Here is a 17,018-nt window from a genome sequence, read left to right on the forward strand (position 1 = left end):
GTGCTTAATTTTCTTGGACTCGGTTTCTCCATCTGCAAAATGGAGGATATAAAACATCTGATCTCAGCCTTCGACTATGAGGATCAAACAAGATGATGGGTGTGAATGAGTCTGGTAAGCTGGAAAGTCCCGCACAAACACCCATTGTCACTATCAGCATGGCCTGCCCTGTGAGACTAGTTACCAAAATGCTCAACTGACCTTGGGGGCAGAGCCAGAGAGCCCAGGTCCCCTGGTCAAGCCCTCTCAGGCCAGCTTTCTTCACTCCCCCAACATTCCTGAGAGATAAGACTGCCAGGCAAGAATGCCATAATGGCTCATTGTACACGGGGAGCCGCGTCCATCTGCAGCCTGGCGTGGGAGGCTGTGGGAGACCTTTATCACGGTCACACAAGCCCCTCCTCCTTTGTGTTAGGGACATTCTTAAACTAGACCAGGCCTGGGACCCGAGAAGGGCTGGCACCTGCCATTAAATAGCCACCCAGGGCAAGGGCCCCGAGGGTGGGAAAGCCACCATGGGTCTCTGGACCCAGAGCCCTTGACTTCTTTTTGGACCCTAGGAGACCCACCCTGGGATGTCGCTGACCAGCACCAGTGCCTCCTGATTGTATATCAATTGATAAACAATCAGGAGGCACTGGTGCACAATCACCAGCCAGCCCAAAGAAAACGTTTGAGGGGATTCCAGAGCCATTCCTACTCTCTGCGCCTCCTCTGCTAGATCACTTGCTGGGCACTGGCGTCAGAAGGCAGGGAAGGGGACTAGTGACCCCTAATTCACTCATGGGGTCCTCGCTCTGCACAAGTATTAACGCTTCTCCTCTGTCTGAAGCTGTGAGGCCCTTGCCTGGCTTCCTGATGGTTCTGCGTCCTTGGAGGACTGTATGGTCTTGGGTTTTGAGGGTTGCTTGCAACTCAGGCAGGTAGCATCTTGGGCAGCAGCCCCGGGAAGAGTGCCGGGCAGTGACCCCAACAGGCAGAGGAGATTGAGAATATGGAGAGGGGTCCACAAGTTCAAGAAACACTGAGGAGGTGACACTGACAGGTCATGTTAACACCTTTCTGAGAAGCAGTTTGTCAATACATGTAAGGAGACAAAACCTGTTGACTCCCTTCCACCCAGTTATACCACCTCCAGGTTTATTTCAAAGAGATGATCAGAGACAGGCAAAGATTTAGGTACAGGGATGCTCCGCTCAGTATTGTTTATAACAGCAAAAAATTAGAATCAACTTAGACTGGTTAAGTAAGTTATGGTGCATCCTTGCAACGAAATACTATATAGCCAGTTTTTAAAATTCCATTTTAAAATAAGATTTAATGCTCATGGTTCTGAATGAAATGAGAGAAAACAGGTTGTAAAGCCCTGTGTGTGGAATGAAACTCGAAAAGCACACTGAGCAAAAGAAGTCAGAGGAGAGACTGGCTCATTATGCATGATGCCATTTTTACAAAGTTCTAAAACAGGTGAATTTGATCCGTAGTCCAAGACATCAGACCCGTGTTTGCCTGAGTTCGGAGGGTTAGGGTTAATTGATGGGAAAGGCAAGTGGAGATTTGGGGAATATGGTAAATGTTCTTTATTTTGATTGTGATGGAAATTACACAGGTGTGTACATTCGTCAAAACTCACTGAATGGTGCAGCATCTGCGGAACATTATGGCAGTTTCTCAAAAATTAAATATAGAATTCCCAGGGAGCCTGGGTGACTCAGTCGGTAAGCATCTGCCTTCGGCTCAGGTCATGGTCTCGGGGTCCTGGAATCAAGCCCCGCGCCCCACTTCGGGCTCTCTGCTCAGCGGGGAGCCTGCGTCTCCCTCTCCCTCTACCTGCTTGTGCTCTCTCTCTCTCTGTCAAATAAGCTATCAAATAAATAAATTACATCTTTAAACGTAGAATTCCCATATGATCCAGCAATTCCACTCCTAGGTGTATATACCCTAAAAGGATTGAAAACAGGGACTCAAACCAATATTTGCACACTCATGTTCGTAGCAGCATCATTCAAGGCAGTTAAAGGTGGAAACATCCCAAAAGTCCATCCACAGGTGAACAGATAAACAAAATATGCTATATACTCAGAAAAAAAAAAATCATTTTGGCCTTAAAAACGAGTAAAATTCTGATCATGATACAACACGGATGAATCTTGAAAAATTATGCTAGGGGCGCCTGGGTGGCTCAGTCGTTGGGCGTCTGCCTTCGGCTCGGGTCATGGTCCCAGGGTCCTGGGATCGAGCCCCGCATCGGGCTCCCTGCTCAGCGGGAAGCCTGCTTCTCCCTCTCCCGCTCCCCCTGCTTGTGTTCCTGCTCTTGCTATCTCTCTTTCTCTGTCAAATAAATAAATTTAAAAAAAAAGAAAAATTATGCTAAGTAAAATAAGCCAGACACCAAAGGACCAATATTGTATGATTCCATTTATATGAGGCACCAAAATCGTAGAGACAGAAATTAGAATGGTGGGTGCCAAGTTCCGGCGAAAGGGGAGAATGCAGAGTTAGTGTTTAATGGGGACAGGGTTTGGGAAGATGAAAAATTTCTGGAGACAGATGGTGGTGAGGATCGCACAACAACGTAAATGTACTTACTGTCACTGAACTGTACAATTAAAAATGGTCAAAATGGGAAATTTTGTTATGTATATTTTACTACAAAAAAATTTTAACTCAACAAACCATGCACTTAAACTGGTGCATTTTCTTTTACGTGAAGTATGCCTGTATAAAAACAATTTGAATACAAATTTAAAAGAGATAAACACAGAGGTCGGAAAAATATGCTGTATGTGTACCATGATCTTAATTTTATTTTTTAAATGTATACACTCACAGAAAAAAGACTGGAAGGAATCTAGGAAAAGATTCATTGTCATCCTCCCTGGGTCTTGCCTGTGTTGAGCAGGGAGAGCTTTTAATATGGAAAAAGTGTGCATTTTAGGTAAAAGGTGTTCTTGCACAAATCAGCATTTGCAGGGCATGGGATGAGAACATACTCATGCCCGAATGTCACCCAAGCCCACGTCTGTCACACAATGCTGTTTAAATATTGTTGGCAGCACAGGTCATCCTGGTGGGGGACTCAGAACAGACTCCGCTCTAGTTAAAAAAAAAAAAAAAGAATTCTAACAGAATTTAAAGATCAAGTCCACTCCATGACTCTCTGAGCCAGACTTCTCATCTTGGCATGGTGGCTCCTTTTGAGATTCAGGTCCTGGTCCAAGTATCACCTCCTGGGAAAGAGCTTCATTGACTGCCCTCCATCTACAGTGCCCCCACCCCACTGTCAGTGTATCCCACCGCCAGGCCTCAGCCCCCCGCATAGCCCTCATCACTATCTTAGGCTTTTTTTGTTTCTGGTTTCTTGTTGTCTGCCTCCCTCAAATGGATCGTGAGCTCCAGGAGGGCAGGAATCCAGCCTGACCAGCTCACTGCTATATCCCCAAGACCTAGAACAGTGTCTGGCACAAAGCAGGTGCTCAGTAAACATCCTTTGCATGACTGGACTACCTGGCCACCGTGTGTTCAATGCTGACTCTGTACCCGGGACTTTACAAGTGTGATCTTAGGAGATTCTCAAGTATTCTTAGTTTTACTAATAAAGATCCTGAGTCACAGAGCTGCTATGGCTTGTCCAAGGCCACACAGCAAATAGGTGACAGTGCATGGATTCAGGTCCTGATCTGCCAACCCTCTGCTCTTGCCCTCTACTCCACTGCTGATCATCTAAGACTGCAGGTCAGAGGGAGGGTCAAGGGACTCTGGACAAGAAATCAGGAGCCCACAGCTTCCTCTCATCCTGACTCTGATTGGCTGGGTGACCAAGGGCAACATTTCCCATTCATTCATTTATTCATTAATTCATTCCTGTGTGGCCTTGGGCAAGTCACTGAACCTCTCTGGGTTATACTCCACACCCATAAATGAAGATAATAGCACCTACCTCATCTGGTGATTGTGGAATTACATGAATTAATATATGCCAAGTGTTCAGAACAAGGCCTGGATGTGTCATTTGTCAATGGTGTCAGTTCATGGAGACACCCCCAACCCCATGCATTGATTAAGCAGGACTCTTTCAAGAGACAGAAACCAACATAATTGTCTTAAGAGCAGAAGGGATGACTCAACACTGTCAGGTCCCTCCTTTCCCCTCCCCTCTCCTTCTCTGCTCTCTCTCTTCTCTTTCCCTCCTCATCTCTCCCCTCTGCTTCTCTCCAACCGGTGGATCCATTCTCTCAGGCCAGCTGTCTACACCATGGCAGAACCACATGACCGGCAGCTCTGGACACACCCACCCTTACTGCTCCATGCCTGCATAGGAAGCAGTCACACCCACCAGCCCATTTAGAGACTCCCAGGGAAGGCATCTGACTGGCTTAGTCACAAATCCTTACCCAGACCAATTACGTGCTTGGGGGCATGGGATGCAAGGAAAGGCCCATCCTGGGCCACCTGTTCACTACTGGGCCTTGGGGTCTGGAAAGGATACTAGATGACGGGAAGTCTAACTAACCTGCTCATCTTGACCTAAGGAGGAGACAGATCTATTAACCAATAAGGTCCAGGTTTCAAAGCTGAACCAGTACCCATGGTGGGGGATCATGGAGGGCCAAAAGGTCCCAGATCACCCACTCTGAGCCCCTGAGGACAGGGGTCTGACTGGCTAGTCCAGCTTCCCTATGGGGCACAGAGGATGAGAAGGCCAGGAGAAAGTGGGCAGCTGGATTCACTCCCCAAAACCCCGAGCCAAACAGGGCAGCTCTGAAGACAGGGCATCTGAGCCAAGTATTGAGTCTGAGTCTGCCAAACACATGGATGGGAAGGGCATTGGGAGAGGAGGGAAGGGAGCAGGCTGCAGCTCAGAAGTGTGAGGCATCATGGAGTGAAGAGGAAGCATGGGAGTCTACCAGGCAGGGGGTTGAGGATGAACAGGTCTGCAGGGCCCCATCTCCTGGGGTCTTCGGTGGATTTTGTTCTGTAGGCACAAGGAGTGGAGAGGTCAGGTCAGCCTTTGGAAAGCTGATTCTGGGCCAGCCTGGAGGGATGAGTTTGAGCCTCTGTGGAGTCACTCGGGTGAGAGCTGGTGTTGTCTCAACAAAGCCAGTGTCTGAAGGGGTAGAGGTGAGAGGTCTCGAATATAGAGCTGACAAGGCTTGGTGTGGGTGGTGAGGAGAGAAGAGAGAGGTGCTACTCCAGAGGCAGGGAGCCCTGAGGGGACGTGACCTGGGCAGTGGGGTTAGAGGGGCCTGAGGGGGTGGCAGATCTGTGAGGCTGGGCCTCAGTTTCCCCATATCTAAAATGAGGAGTGTGGGCTGGGCCACCTCTAGGATTCATTTGCATGGGGTGTGGGGTGTGCAGGTGAATCATATGATCCCTCACTTTCCACTTCTACTCAACCCCTTCCCAAAAATGATGTACCGCTATCCTACATGGGGAAAATATTTTTTGTGCCTGTTAGAAAGATGAGAGAGCATAAAGTTCAGCCCCATGAATTAGGAACTGTTACAGTCTGTCTGGCCACTATGTAAAAACCACTTTTCTCAATATCAAAGCCAAAAAAGTAAAACTTTGTGCCTTATAGAGAGGAGTACCCTAATGCCCTTTGAGCCTTTGAGAGGGTTTTATTAACAGGTAGTGGTTAAGAGTGTGTCATCGAGAGTCATGCAGACCTCAGTTCAGATTCCGCCTCAACATTTGCTAGCTCTGTGGTCCCAGAGAAGTGGCCTGAGTCTCTGTTTTCTTAGGTGTAGAGTGGGGGTGGTGGTAGTCTCAGCCTGTCAGGATGAAATGACACAGTGCACAAGACATTGAGCACCGTGCCAGGTACTCAGGGACACTAGATACACGGTAGCTATTGTAACACATGGGGGAGGAAGCAGCAGGGAGGACAGGATATGCTGTGTGCCCAAACTCAGGTGGGTTATTTCAGGGGAGTCTCTGGACCATGAGCTGGAGATGCCCAAGGTCCTGGGGACTGAGACCCTCATTTGACAGCTGGGGGCTTGAGCCAAGAAACCCAACTTGTGGGGCCCAAGGTCATGGAGCGATTACAAAAGAGATTCCCCTCAAAGGTCTGAAGAAGTGTGCAACATGGGGGCACCTGGGTGGGTCAGTCGGTTAAGCGTTTGACTCTTGATTTCAGCTCAGGTCTCAGTCTCAGAGTTATGAGATCGAGCCCTGCATCAGGCTCGGCGCCGGGCGTGGAGCCTGCTTAACATTTTCTCTCTCCCTCTCCTGCTGCCCCTCCCCCCTTTCCCTTTATTAAAAGAAAGTGTGCAACATGAGGGGGGATTATGAAACCCCTTATTTTTAATAAGAAAGAACAACAAAGCTTCTAAAGTCTTGGAATGACATTTTATGCTCACAGAGAACTTTATTTTCTCAAAGAGCTTTCACAACTGTTATTAATCAAGAGACTTCTTGAGGAAGTTTTCTTTTTAAAGTAAGGTATTCTTTTGCTGAGGACTGGAGTCAGCCGGAACACCCCGGTGGCAGGGGCTGTGTGTGCGCTGGAAGGAAGCCTCCTCTGCCTTCTCTCTTCCTGGGACATCTATGAGGTGTCACCAGGGGGAGCCAAAGGGCCCCGGAGGAGAGCGCCCCCCTGCCCAGCTTCCCCACCTGGCAGAGAGGATGCGGGTGGCCAGGAGGGCGTGGGCAGCTGGATTCACTCCCCTCAAACCCCATTAAATAGCCAAAAAATCTTTATCCACTCCCTGGAGCGATGTGAATTCTTGGTTAAATGATGTCTGTCTTGTTTCTTTGTTCATTCGTTCAACAATAATTTCTTAGGCCCAAGCGGGGGGCTGTGATCCCAGATGCAGATGGGGGTGAGCCCCGCCTTCAGGAACCCCAGTTTGGGAAGAGGCAGACGTGAAACCCAAGGTGAGCCTGACTGGGATGGGACAGCCCCCAGGTGTGTAGGAGCCCAGAGGAGGCCCTACACCCAGCTATGGGACAGGAGTTGAGGGTGTGTGCAGAGAAGGGGTGAGCTCTGTGAAGAAGGACATGAAGGGTGCTTCCGGCAGAGGCAAAGGTTCAGGGATGTGAGAGCAGGATGTCTGTGGGGGCCTGTGGTTACACAAGGCTGGGACTGCTACAGTTGCCTTGTTAGCTGCACAAAGCGTTCAGGGCTTGCTTGGAAGGTGATGGGGAGCTATGGAGTGTTCCCTCCCAAAGTGACTGTGGGAATTATCCCTGAGCCTCCACTCTCCTAGCTCAGTTTCCAGAGGCTCCGAGATGCCCCTGGCTGGAGTCCAGGCATACGTGTTCTCACCCAGCCAGCCAGGTCCACCACACAGATGCCGCCGTCTCTGTGGGCAGCTCTCCACCATGTCACCATCACACATGTGCAGTGCTTTAGAGTTTGCAAGGTACTTCGAGAACACTCACTCCTTAGTCCCCACCTTCTTCAGTGGACCTTGGCACATTCTCTCGACCATCAGGAAAATCTCCTTCTCATATTTTGTGCCCAACTCTAGGGTCTAGGATGCCTCCCTAGCCACCCCAGGAGCAGATGTAACCACCTGTTTCTCTGCCACGGCCTTTAGCACATTCGCGGAGACTTACACGTGTGTCTCTTCTCCATTCCCGTCCCCTGCTCCCTGGCTCCTCTGCACAGACCACAGTCTCCTCCCGGAAGGAGCCATGTTTTGTCCCTCTGCCCACGTTACAGGGGCAGGCTGGGGACAAGAACTTGATATGAGTGAGAGCTGCCCCCAGATTATGGGGGTCACAGTCTAAACAGCTATCACACTGCATCCATTCCCTCCTTGATCTAGACGGACTGAGTCTGCTGCCATCAAGCTTGGAAGGCACCTGGCCAGGAGTGAGGTGCCCCTGATGAACAGACACTTTTTTAAAAAAAGATTTTATTTATTTATTTATTTGACAGAGAGACATATAGCGAGAGGGAACACAAGCAGGGGGAGAGAAAGAGGGAGAAGCAGGCTTCCTGCCAAGCAGGGAGCCCAATGCGGGGCTTGATCCCAGGACGCTGGGATCATGACCTGAGCTGAAGGCAGACGCTTAACGCCTGAGCCACCCAGGCGCCCCTGAAGAGGCACTTTAAAATTCGTCATTTCTGGTCAGTTAGAGGCCCCACAAAAGGACCTCGCCCTCAAACTCACATCACTTGCCCTTGTCACTGATGCCCGAGACAATGTGTGTTTCTAAGGGAGCTTTCTCCCCCAGAAACCAAAACCACACAACTGGGAGGAGGACAAAATAAAGCCTATAAAGATAAGGGGGTCCTCGAAATTAAGCTACCAGCTAGGAGTGACCATGCAGAAGGAAATGTCTGGAGTGACAAGGCTAAGGCTTGGAGGAGGCAGAGAGCAGCACCTCCCTCCCCTCTTATTCCTGGACAGCCATAGTTGGCTCTTTCTGGTCCCCCAAGTTGGGGACCCTTTGCCTCAGCCACCAGGCCAGTGTCACGAGCTATTTGTGATAGGAAGTCAGGTTGGGAGTGAGGGTGGCTGGACACAGATTTAACTTTTCAGAATTGCAGTGATTGTCTACAGAAGACCATGTGAGTGTGTATGCAGGAATGTGTGTCTGTGAGGATGTGTTTGAGTGTGTCTGTATGCCTGAGGGTGTGTGTTGGGAGGGGTGTGTGTGTGTGTGTGTGTGTGTGTGTTGGGGGCAGGGAAGGGAGCTGGTATGGAAAGGAAAGCTAGGCGCAGACCCAGGCGGGCAGAGTGGACAAAAAGAGGAAGGTCTTGTCTTTGAGTCGGGCCTGGAGAGCAGGAGAAGAAAAAAGGAGCTCTTATTGGTGGTTGTCAAGGAGATGGGCCTTGGGGTTTGCTGAACTTTCTTCCCTTAAAGCGTCCTGCCTGGGGCTGAGAGGGGCCATTTATTTCCAGCTGTGCCTCCCGGGCGGGGGTCTGGGTCCAGCCCCAAAGGCCACCAAGTGTCAGGTGTATTTCCCAGGCCAGGCCTGAGTGGTGCTTGGGTGGAAGGACAGTGATGATTCCTCCAGCCCCCAGCCCATCAACTGCCTGCCCGGGCCTGTCACTGCGGAGGCCCCAGGCCCTGAATACTCAGGGCATCAAAGTGGGCAGGCTAAGGGGTCAACGCACAGATGGGCTGCGCCACCGGCAGGGACTGCCTGCAAAGTGGCATTGTCCATCAGGGAGCTTTCCAGATGCGGATCCTGCAGCTGTCCTATGACAAGCACACTTATGAGCCATTGTCCTTTGGGGAGCGGTAAAAAAAAGTTCATTTGTTTTGAACGTCTATTTTTAATCGATCCTCATAATTTTTTTCCTTTCGTTCACCGCTGCATTGCCCTCGCTGGGCGCACAGTAGGTCCTCAATAAACATTTCCCGACTGGACGAGTGCACAATTCTGCTTTGAGCGTTCCCATTTCTTTCACTGCAAATGGATGTCTCCGGGCCTTTCTCCACCTCCGAGGGCCGCTCGGCAGCCTCCCTCCTCTCCCTAGAATGTGCGTGTTGGGGAGATGGGAGGGCTGCCCCCGGAGGGACGGTCACCCTCGACGACTAGGGCATGGGGGGTGGGGACAGGGGCCGGGGAAGGGAGCAGCCTCCGAGCGAGCCCCAGCCCGGCGGAGACTGTGCACCCCGCGGCCACCGGAGCGGGCCCCGGCCCCCACCCCACAACCTGCCGCCCGCCCCGAGGGGAGGGGGCGCCCCCGACGCCCGCCCCTCCCCCCCGCGGGCCGGCGGCCGGCGCCCATTGGCCGGCCGCGCGCATAGCCCCGCCCCCGGCAGCCGCGGGCCAATGAGCACACGGCTGTCAGCTCGTCAGCCGCGCCGGCTCGGTGGCTGGGAGCCCGAGCGGTGGCCGAGGAGCCAGCAGCGAGGAGCGCTCGCCGAGCGGCCGGTCGGAGGGGTCCCCGCGCCCCGCACGCCCGCACGCCCGGCCGGCCCGGCCAGGCTCGCAGCGAGCATGGGCGCGGCGGCCGTGCGCTGGCACTTGTGCGTGCTGCTCGCCCTGGGCGCGCGCGGGCGGCTGGCGGGGGGCAGCGGGCTCCCAGGTAAGCCCCGAGCGGGCCGGCGGCGGGCTCAGGGCGGCGGCGGGGTCCCGGGTGGGCCCCCGCCCCGCGCCGTCGAGGGGGCTGCAGCCCGCGCGGCCCCGCGCCCCGCCCCGCCTCTTTGCAAAGTAACTTCTGGGGCCGACGCCGGGCGCCCCCTCCCCGAAGCTCCGCGGCCCGGGGGCTCCGGGAGCCCGGCGGGGCCGCAGCAGGGGCGGGACGGGCTGGGGCCCCGGGGGAGGGAGTGCGAGGCGGGAGGAAGAAAGAAAGCGCGACGACAGGCGGAGGGGAGCCCCGGCGCTCGGAGCGCAGGCGGGAGGGAGTGGGGACCCCGGAGCCCGACGGGCGCTCCCCCAGGGGAGAGGGGCGTGCGGGCGGAAGGAGGCCCACAGGGGAGACGGAGAGGAGGGGAGCCAGGGAAAAGGACTGACCTAGAGAGAAAGGGGATGGGGGAGGTGGTGGATAGAGGGACGGACGGACAGAAAGAGAGGCACGGAGGGAACACACAAAAGGACACAGAAAGAATCCCAGAGAAAGACAGACACGAAGAGTAGGGAGGAGACCAGAAGACCGGAGGGGAAGGAGGAAACCCAAGGGAGAGAGAAGGAGGCAAATAGGCAGCTGGAAGGAAAAAGACAGATAAAGGGAGATGTGAGGGACAGACTAAGGGATGGAAGGAAGAGAGAGGAGGAGAGGTGGAGGCCGAGGGTACAGGAGAGAAAGAGACAAGAGGACTGGGGGTGGGGGATAGGGAGGGAGCAAGACAGACGGATGGGAAAGACCGAAGTGGACATGGTTGGAAAGCGATGGGCAGACAGACAGACAGGAAGGGGGGGGGGGTTGCAGAGGGACTGACACAGAGGGAAGGAGATGGATGGGAACCAGAGGGAGGGGAGACCAGACTTGGGACCTCCGGGAGGAGGCCCAGGAGAGGGAGGCAGGAGGCACTGAAGGAGGAAATGGGGGGATCTGGGATCCGGGATCCGCAGCATTTGGGGCATGGGTTGGGGCAGGCAGCAGAGGCTGGGGGCGGGGGCAGGATTTCACAGGGAACTCCCCAGCGCCCTCTCCTTCCCCTCCCACTCTCATGGTTGTCTGGTAGGGGTGCTCCCACAAAGCTGAAAGCACAGTGTCTCCTCCCACAGCTTTGGAGGAGCTTCCTCCCTCTCTCCTTGAGGGGTGGGGGGTACCCTGCCTGCTTCTGCTCTCCTTGGCTTCCCCCCGCCCCCGCTGCCATGCTGGGCTCCCCGAAGTCTGTGTTTGGTGGCACAGGAATCTATTCCTGGGAGTCGCACCCTGACTAAGGATGCCAGGCCATTTAAACTATTTCACAGTTGGAACCCGCAGAGGCTGGGCCCTGTGGCCCACAGCCCCCACCGTGTCTGTAGGTGTCTCTCACCGACTTTAGGATCCTTCGCCCCTGTTTGGCTGTTTCTGTATGTGCCTCTCTCCACCTCTCTGTCCCTCCTCTGTGTCCCACCCCCTGAAAGCCTTGTGCTGTGACGCAAACCAAAGTCAAAGCAAGCAGCGACGGAAGGGCTGGGCTGCCCTCTGGAGGGAGTCCCCAGCCCTGGGCAGGGAGCAGGGGCAGACCATGGGAACAAATGGCCTGTGGCTCCTGTCCTCCCCAGCCCCCACCTAAAGTCACGTTTAGGAGATGTGTTGGGAGTTGTCTCGCCACCCTCCCCCCGCCACGAGTCCCGTGGCTAACCTTCATCCATTTCCCTCCCCACGAGGATACCTGCCTAGGTCAGAGATTAGGGATACGGGGCAAAAGGGGCTCCAGAACACCAGGCAGTTTCCCTCCCCTCGTTCCTGTACACTGACCCTTGGGATGTGTATCCGTGGTCCATTTCCCTTGCTGGTCCTATCTCAGAAGTGGCCCCAGGCCTCCCCACTGGAAGGATGCAGACTGGCCCTCCCTGGCCTCTGGCTTCCTGCCCTTGAGGCCGTGCTAACCCTGCATGGGGGTCCCTGTGTTGTCACTTCCCCAGAAGGGGATGTTCTGCTGGCCTGATGTTCCTGCTGGCCCCTGGCCATCTGATGGCTGGCTCTGGCCTCCTGCTCTGACTGCTTCCTGGCTCCCGTTCCCCCTTCCCCTGGGCAGCTGTAGAGGACAGGCTGCTGACCTGAGCAGATACAACCACCCTGAGAAGTGACGCCACCTGCTGGGTGTGCCTGCATGCGCGTGTGTGCATGTGTGTGTGTGTGCGCGTGCATGTGTAGGGAATTTTGCTCTTATGCTTCTTGTTGATGCCTCTCTTCCTTTGGGGGAGGCTGGAGCCCTTAGAGACTTAGAGAGGAGCTCTATTCTCTTAGAGAGGCCCCCCACAGATTTAGAGCCCTGATGCCAGCCAGGGGAGTAATTCAGAATGGACAGTCTCAGGAACCCGACAGTCTAGGGGAAGACTGGAGTCATGAAGAGAGGAGTCCAGGACTTCCCCAGACTTGCCCCTGGGTGACTGCACTCAGGGTAGCTGCTGAGGGTTCCCTGTGCGGCCCTTCTGGGTCCTTCTATCTGCCACCATCCTTATTTTATTCGTGACTAGCTGGAAGTAACATGGCCCATAGAAAGCTCTGGATCTGAGCTCCAGTCTTGGCCCCTAATGAGCTACTGACCTACAGCAGACCTCTCTGGGCCTCAGTTTTCTCATCTGTAACCCATATTATAACTAAGGTTCTTCTGGCTGTGCTATCCTGTGTCCTGAGGGTCCTTTTCCCGGTTTGAGCTCTGTGCTGTGTGTGTGTTGTGTGTGTGTGTGTGTGTGAGAGAGAGAGAGAGAGAGAGAGAGAGAGAGAGATGGGTGTATAGACAGAAACACAGAATCTATTTTGCATTACTTTGGCCAACAGCTATTCCAGACTGAAGGTGTATATGTGTGTGTTGGGGTGGGAGGTGGGGAGTGCCAGGAGCCCTCAAAACCTAGACTGAACTTGAGTTTGGAAGTTGGGATCTGAGAGCCAGGTGCTAGGTGTCCGAGGTGGAGAGGAGAAAGGATGGGGAGGTGAGAACCACGGTCGAGCCCAGTCAACCCCACTGAGGGTGTGGCTGCACCGCTCCCTGGCCACCACAGGCGGGGGTGTGGAAGCTAGGTGAAGAATCCTCTATTTCCACAGCCTTGGGCTGAGTGGGGTCAGGTCACCCCTCTGGGCCTCCTGGCTTGGCCTCTGCTCGCTGCTCCATTCTAGCCTTGGTTTCCTGCCCCTGCCCCACCCCGCACTGTAACCCCAAGGGGATAGATTTAAGTTCCTCCAAGGCCCTTCTGGCTCTGAATTCTAGAATAAGGAGACTGGAGGAGGGATGGAGCAGTGCTTGTGGGGAGAGCAAGACACACAGAGAGGCTTTCCCAGCGGTGCTCCTAAGCCTCGGGTTTTGTCATCTCTCCAGCAGGAGTAATAGACCAACTGAATGGGACCGTCATGAAAATAAATGGGAGCCCACATTTAGGTAGCATTGTGTCTGGCACAGAGTAGCTGCCCCCAAAATGCTACCAGCCGCCACTTGTCACGCCGGATTGTCGTGTGATGGCTAGTACTGTTAATTACCCCAGCGGTCGATGGGGGGGGGGGGCAGAAGGAGCTCCCTGGCCCCAGCCATTACTGCCTGCCGCCCGGTCCACACCTCACCAGTGGTTTCCCCTCTCCCCTCCCCCCAGGGCCAGTCGACGTGGACGAGTGCTCGGAGGGCACGGATGACTGCCACATCGATGCCATCTGCCAGAACACACCCAAGTCCTACAAATGCCTCTGCAAGCCGGGCTACAAAGGCGAAGGCAGGCAGTGTGAAGGTGAGCCCAGCCCGGCCCTCCCAGCCAGACCCTGTGGCTGCCACGGCCCCTGTATGTGGTCAGTGCCCGCCCCGTGGCATGCCTCACTCAGCCTTGGGAGGGAGGCCGGGGGCTTCTTGGGAACTTGAGCTGCTTCCCCGGAGGGAGGAATTTGGAGTCAAAGGGTACTTAACTTGTGCTGGGATTGAAACTTTTGTTTCGTTTTGTCTTAAATGAGATGAAGTGTTGAATGATATGTTCCTCCTTCTGTCCCTGATGGGATATGTGTGGGGTACAGGCCTGGGGTAACCCTCTCCCCAGGTTCCTAACTTCGAAACCACCCACATCACCCCGTGTGGCCTTAGCTTCCCCAAAGGACCTGCTTAGTGGCCAGCCACAGCGTTTGTGGGCTGGCTCAGGTACGAGAGCTTGGGAAAAGACATAGATTTGTGCCATGTCCGTCTGTCTGTCCGGCCTTTCTTCCCTGCACCTGGGGTTTTGGTGTGACTGTTTGGCACTGGAAACTGCCTTCCTGGCAAGCTGGAAGTCAGAGAAGAGTAGCCTTGGCTGTCTTTGGACGGATGGATGGAACTCATGGGAGCATCTGTCAGGGAGGGGCTGTGTGGCCATTCTATGTGGTTCTGGGGAAGCCCATCATCAGGGAGCTGGAAACCTCTCTCTCCATGACCCGTGTGCACACCCGGCTGAGAATCGTTGATCCAAATCCTCCCTGTCTCTCCCCACTTTACAGATGAGGAAAGTTGAGGCTCCGAGAGAAATAAGACCCCAGGTTCTGCAGGGCATGACGAGTACTAAACCCCAGGACCTGAATTTCCACCCCACGGCTCCCTAGCATCTTGATTGCTTCTCCCCACGTTTTGCCAACTTACTTTTGCAAAGCGTGAGACTCGTATTAGGAAAGCGACCCATGAGAGTACGATGGGTGCCCATCCCTTCTGTGTAAGGCTTTGTAGGAGCTGGAGCTTTGTAGGAGATGCAGCTAGGCCTCCTTGGGGTGCTGACAAGATTCGTCCATCTCACTTGTTGGGCGTCTCCTTAAGGCTGAGTGCTGGGCAAATGGCAACGGCCTGGATCGTGCCTGGTTTGGCCACATCTCTGGCCTTGCTTGGGGCCCAGAAGCCTGAGTGCAGAGCTGGCACCTACCCACAGACCTCTGGAAGGAGGCCAGGCTGGAGACAGGTAGAGGTCATGAGCAAAAAGCCTGGTAGCATGGGCTAGCCCCCTGCTGGCAGGGCCTGGAGGATCCATGTGGCACGTGTGGGCTCTAACATGACGGTTTTCTGACTCTCTGCTCCCTGCTCCAGTCCCAGTGCTCTGGCAAGGGAGGACCGAGGGCAACCCTCTCTCTCTGCTTGTCTAAGCCCCTGACCCAGCCTGTTCCTTCTCTAGCCCAGCTCCTTAGGTTTCCGTCCTGCTGTCCCCGGACCTGGAGGCCCACACTTTGTGTCCTGCCTGTCTCCCTGAAGCCCTTCGGAGTCCAGCTTTAGCTCTCCACTCTGCCTGAGCCCAGGTTGGGAGTTAGACTTGCTGGCTCAGTATAAGGTTGGGAGAGGAGGAGGCTTGTAAATGTGCTTCTGGAACTGCCAGGGGCCTCTATGTCTGTGTCCTCTTGTCATGGCCTCTGCCCCTCACCTCCTGAAACCCTGAATAGCCCTCGTGTCCTGGCCACACACCCCCACACGAGGCCGCGCCATGTCTCTGAGCCCCAGCTCAGGTCTTCCCCCCTACCGGGAGCCCCTTTTCTACCCTTTGTGTCCTGGCCAATTCCTAATCAGGCTTTAGATTTGCCTCCTCTGGGAAGCCTTCCCTGATACCTCTGCTTCTACACGATTACACATATACACACCCACACAAAGCCACATTAAGTGCTTTTCTCCATCATAGCACTTCTTTTTGTTTTTTTAAAGATTCTTTAGGGGGAGCAGAGGGAGAGAGAATTTCAAGCAGACTCCATGCTGAGCGCAGAGCCAGACGAGAGGGCTTGATCTTATGACCCTGAGATAATGACCTGACCTGAGCCAAAACCGAGAGTCAGACGCTTAACTGACTGCCCCACCCAGGCACCCCCCATGATAGCACTCCTTTTTAATTTTTTTTTAGTTTTATTTTTTATTTTTTAAAGATTTTATTTATTTATTTGACAGAGAGAGACACAGCGAGAGAGGGAACACAAGCAGGGGGAGTGGGAGAGGGAGAAGCAGGCTTCCCGCGGAGCAGGGAGCCCGATGCAGGGCTCAATCCCAGGACCCTGGAATCATGACCTGAGCCGAAGGCAGACACTTAACGACTGAGCCACCCAGGCGCCCAGCACTTCTTTTTTTAAAAAAAGATTTATTTTTTTATTGCAGAGGGAGAGCACAGGCGGAAGGGGCAGAGGGAGAGGGATAGAGAATCTCAAGCAGACTTGGTGCCAAGCAGAGCCTGATGTGGGGCTTGAGCTCATGACACCGAGATCACGACCTGAGCAGAAACCAGGAGTCAGACACTTAACCTACTGCCGCCCAGGTGCCCCAATCAGAGCACTTCCGCCTTTGGATTATAATTATGTGTTGTGCTCTCCTGTTGAACAGTGAGCTCATTTACTGGGGGCTGGCCATGGGCTCAGCATTGGGGCCCACCACATGGAAGTTGTCCAACTTGGGCTCACAGTGAGCCCCCAGATTGCCTTTCAGGCTTGTCCCCATCTTCCCCGCTCCAGGGGCAGAGCCTGGCATGAGCATAGGTGTGCAGAAAATGTTTCGTCTGAGTTGGCTGTCTTTTGCCCAGACTGGGGTTCCCAGGAGATGAGGAGCCACATAGATAGAAGCTGCCCACGGAGGGGCTGTGCGGGCGGCAGGGAAGTGGCAGGCTGGTGCCATGTGAGGACCCGCTCTTGTCATGGTGTCCTCTCCACCCTGTCTAATGGGAGAGGAAAGCAAGAACAGGCCCGGCCTCTGGATGGGAGTCTGGGTTGCAGCCCTCCTCCAGTGTGAAAGTCTAGGTGGTCATTTGCCCTCCTGAGCCTCAGTTTCTTCTTGTGTTATATGGGCCTAAGATACCCCCCGCCATAAGCCGTCCTGAAGATGGAATGAAGTCCTGCCCATCATGGTGCCCAGCTCACAGTAGGCACTCAGGATACAGTAGATGATGGTTCCGTTACTGTCATTGCCACCGTCTCTGTCATCTGTTCTCACCACCTCTCACCGTGGCTTCAGGCTGTGAGAGGTAGTGTGAACAGACTCGTTTGATGACATCT

At 54.2% G+C, this 17,018-nt stretch overlaps 1 protein-coding gene across 1 annotated transcript in view; it reads left to right on the forward strand.

Moving 5' to 3' along the window:
- Positions 1-9,910: 9,910 nt before the first annotated feature.
- Positions 9,911-17,018, forward strand: part of SCUBE1 (signal peptide, CUB domain and EGF like domain containing 1) — a 138,500-nt gene continuing 131,392 nt past the window's right edge. Inside the window, exons 1-2 of the mRNA XM_034987338.1 lie at positions 9,911-9,998; positions 13,652-13,783. Coding sequence (XP_034843229.1) covers positions 9,911-9,998; positions 13,652-13,783 — 220 coding nt within the window. The remainder of the gene's footprint in view (positions 9,999-13,651; positions 13,784-17,018) is intronic.

This window comes from Mirounga leonina, unplaced genomic scaffold (assembly GCF_011800145.1).
Source record: "Mirounga leonina isolate KUSES-001 unplaced genomic scaffold, KU_Mleo_1.0 Mir_418, whole genome shotgun sequence".
Classification (NCBI taxonomy): domain Eukaryota; kingdom Metazoa; phylum Chordata; class Mammalia; order Carnivora; family Phocidae; genus Mirounga; species Mirounga leonina.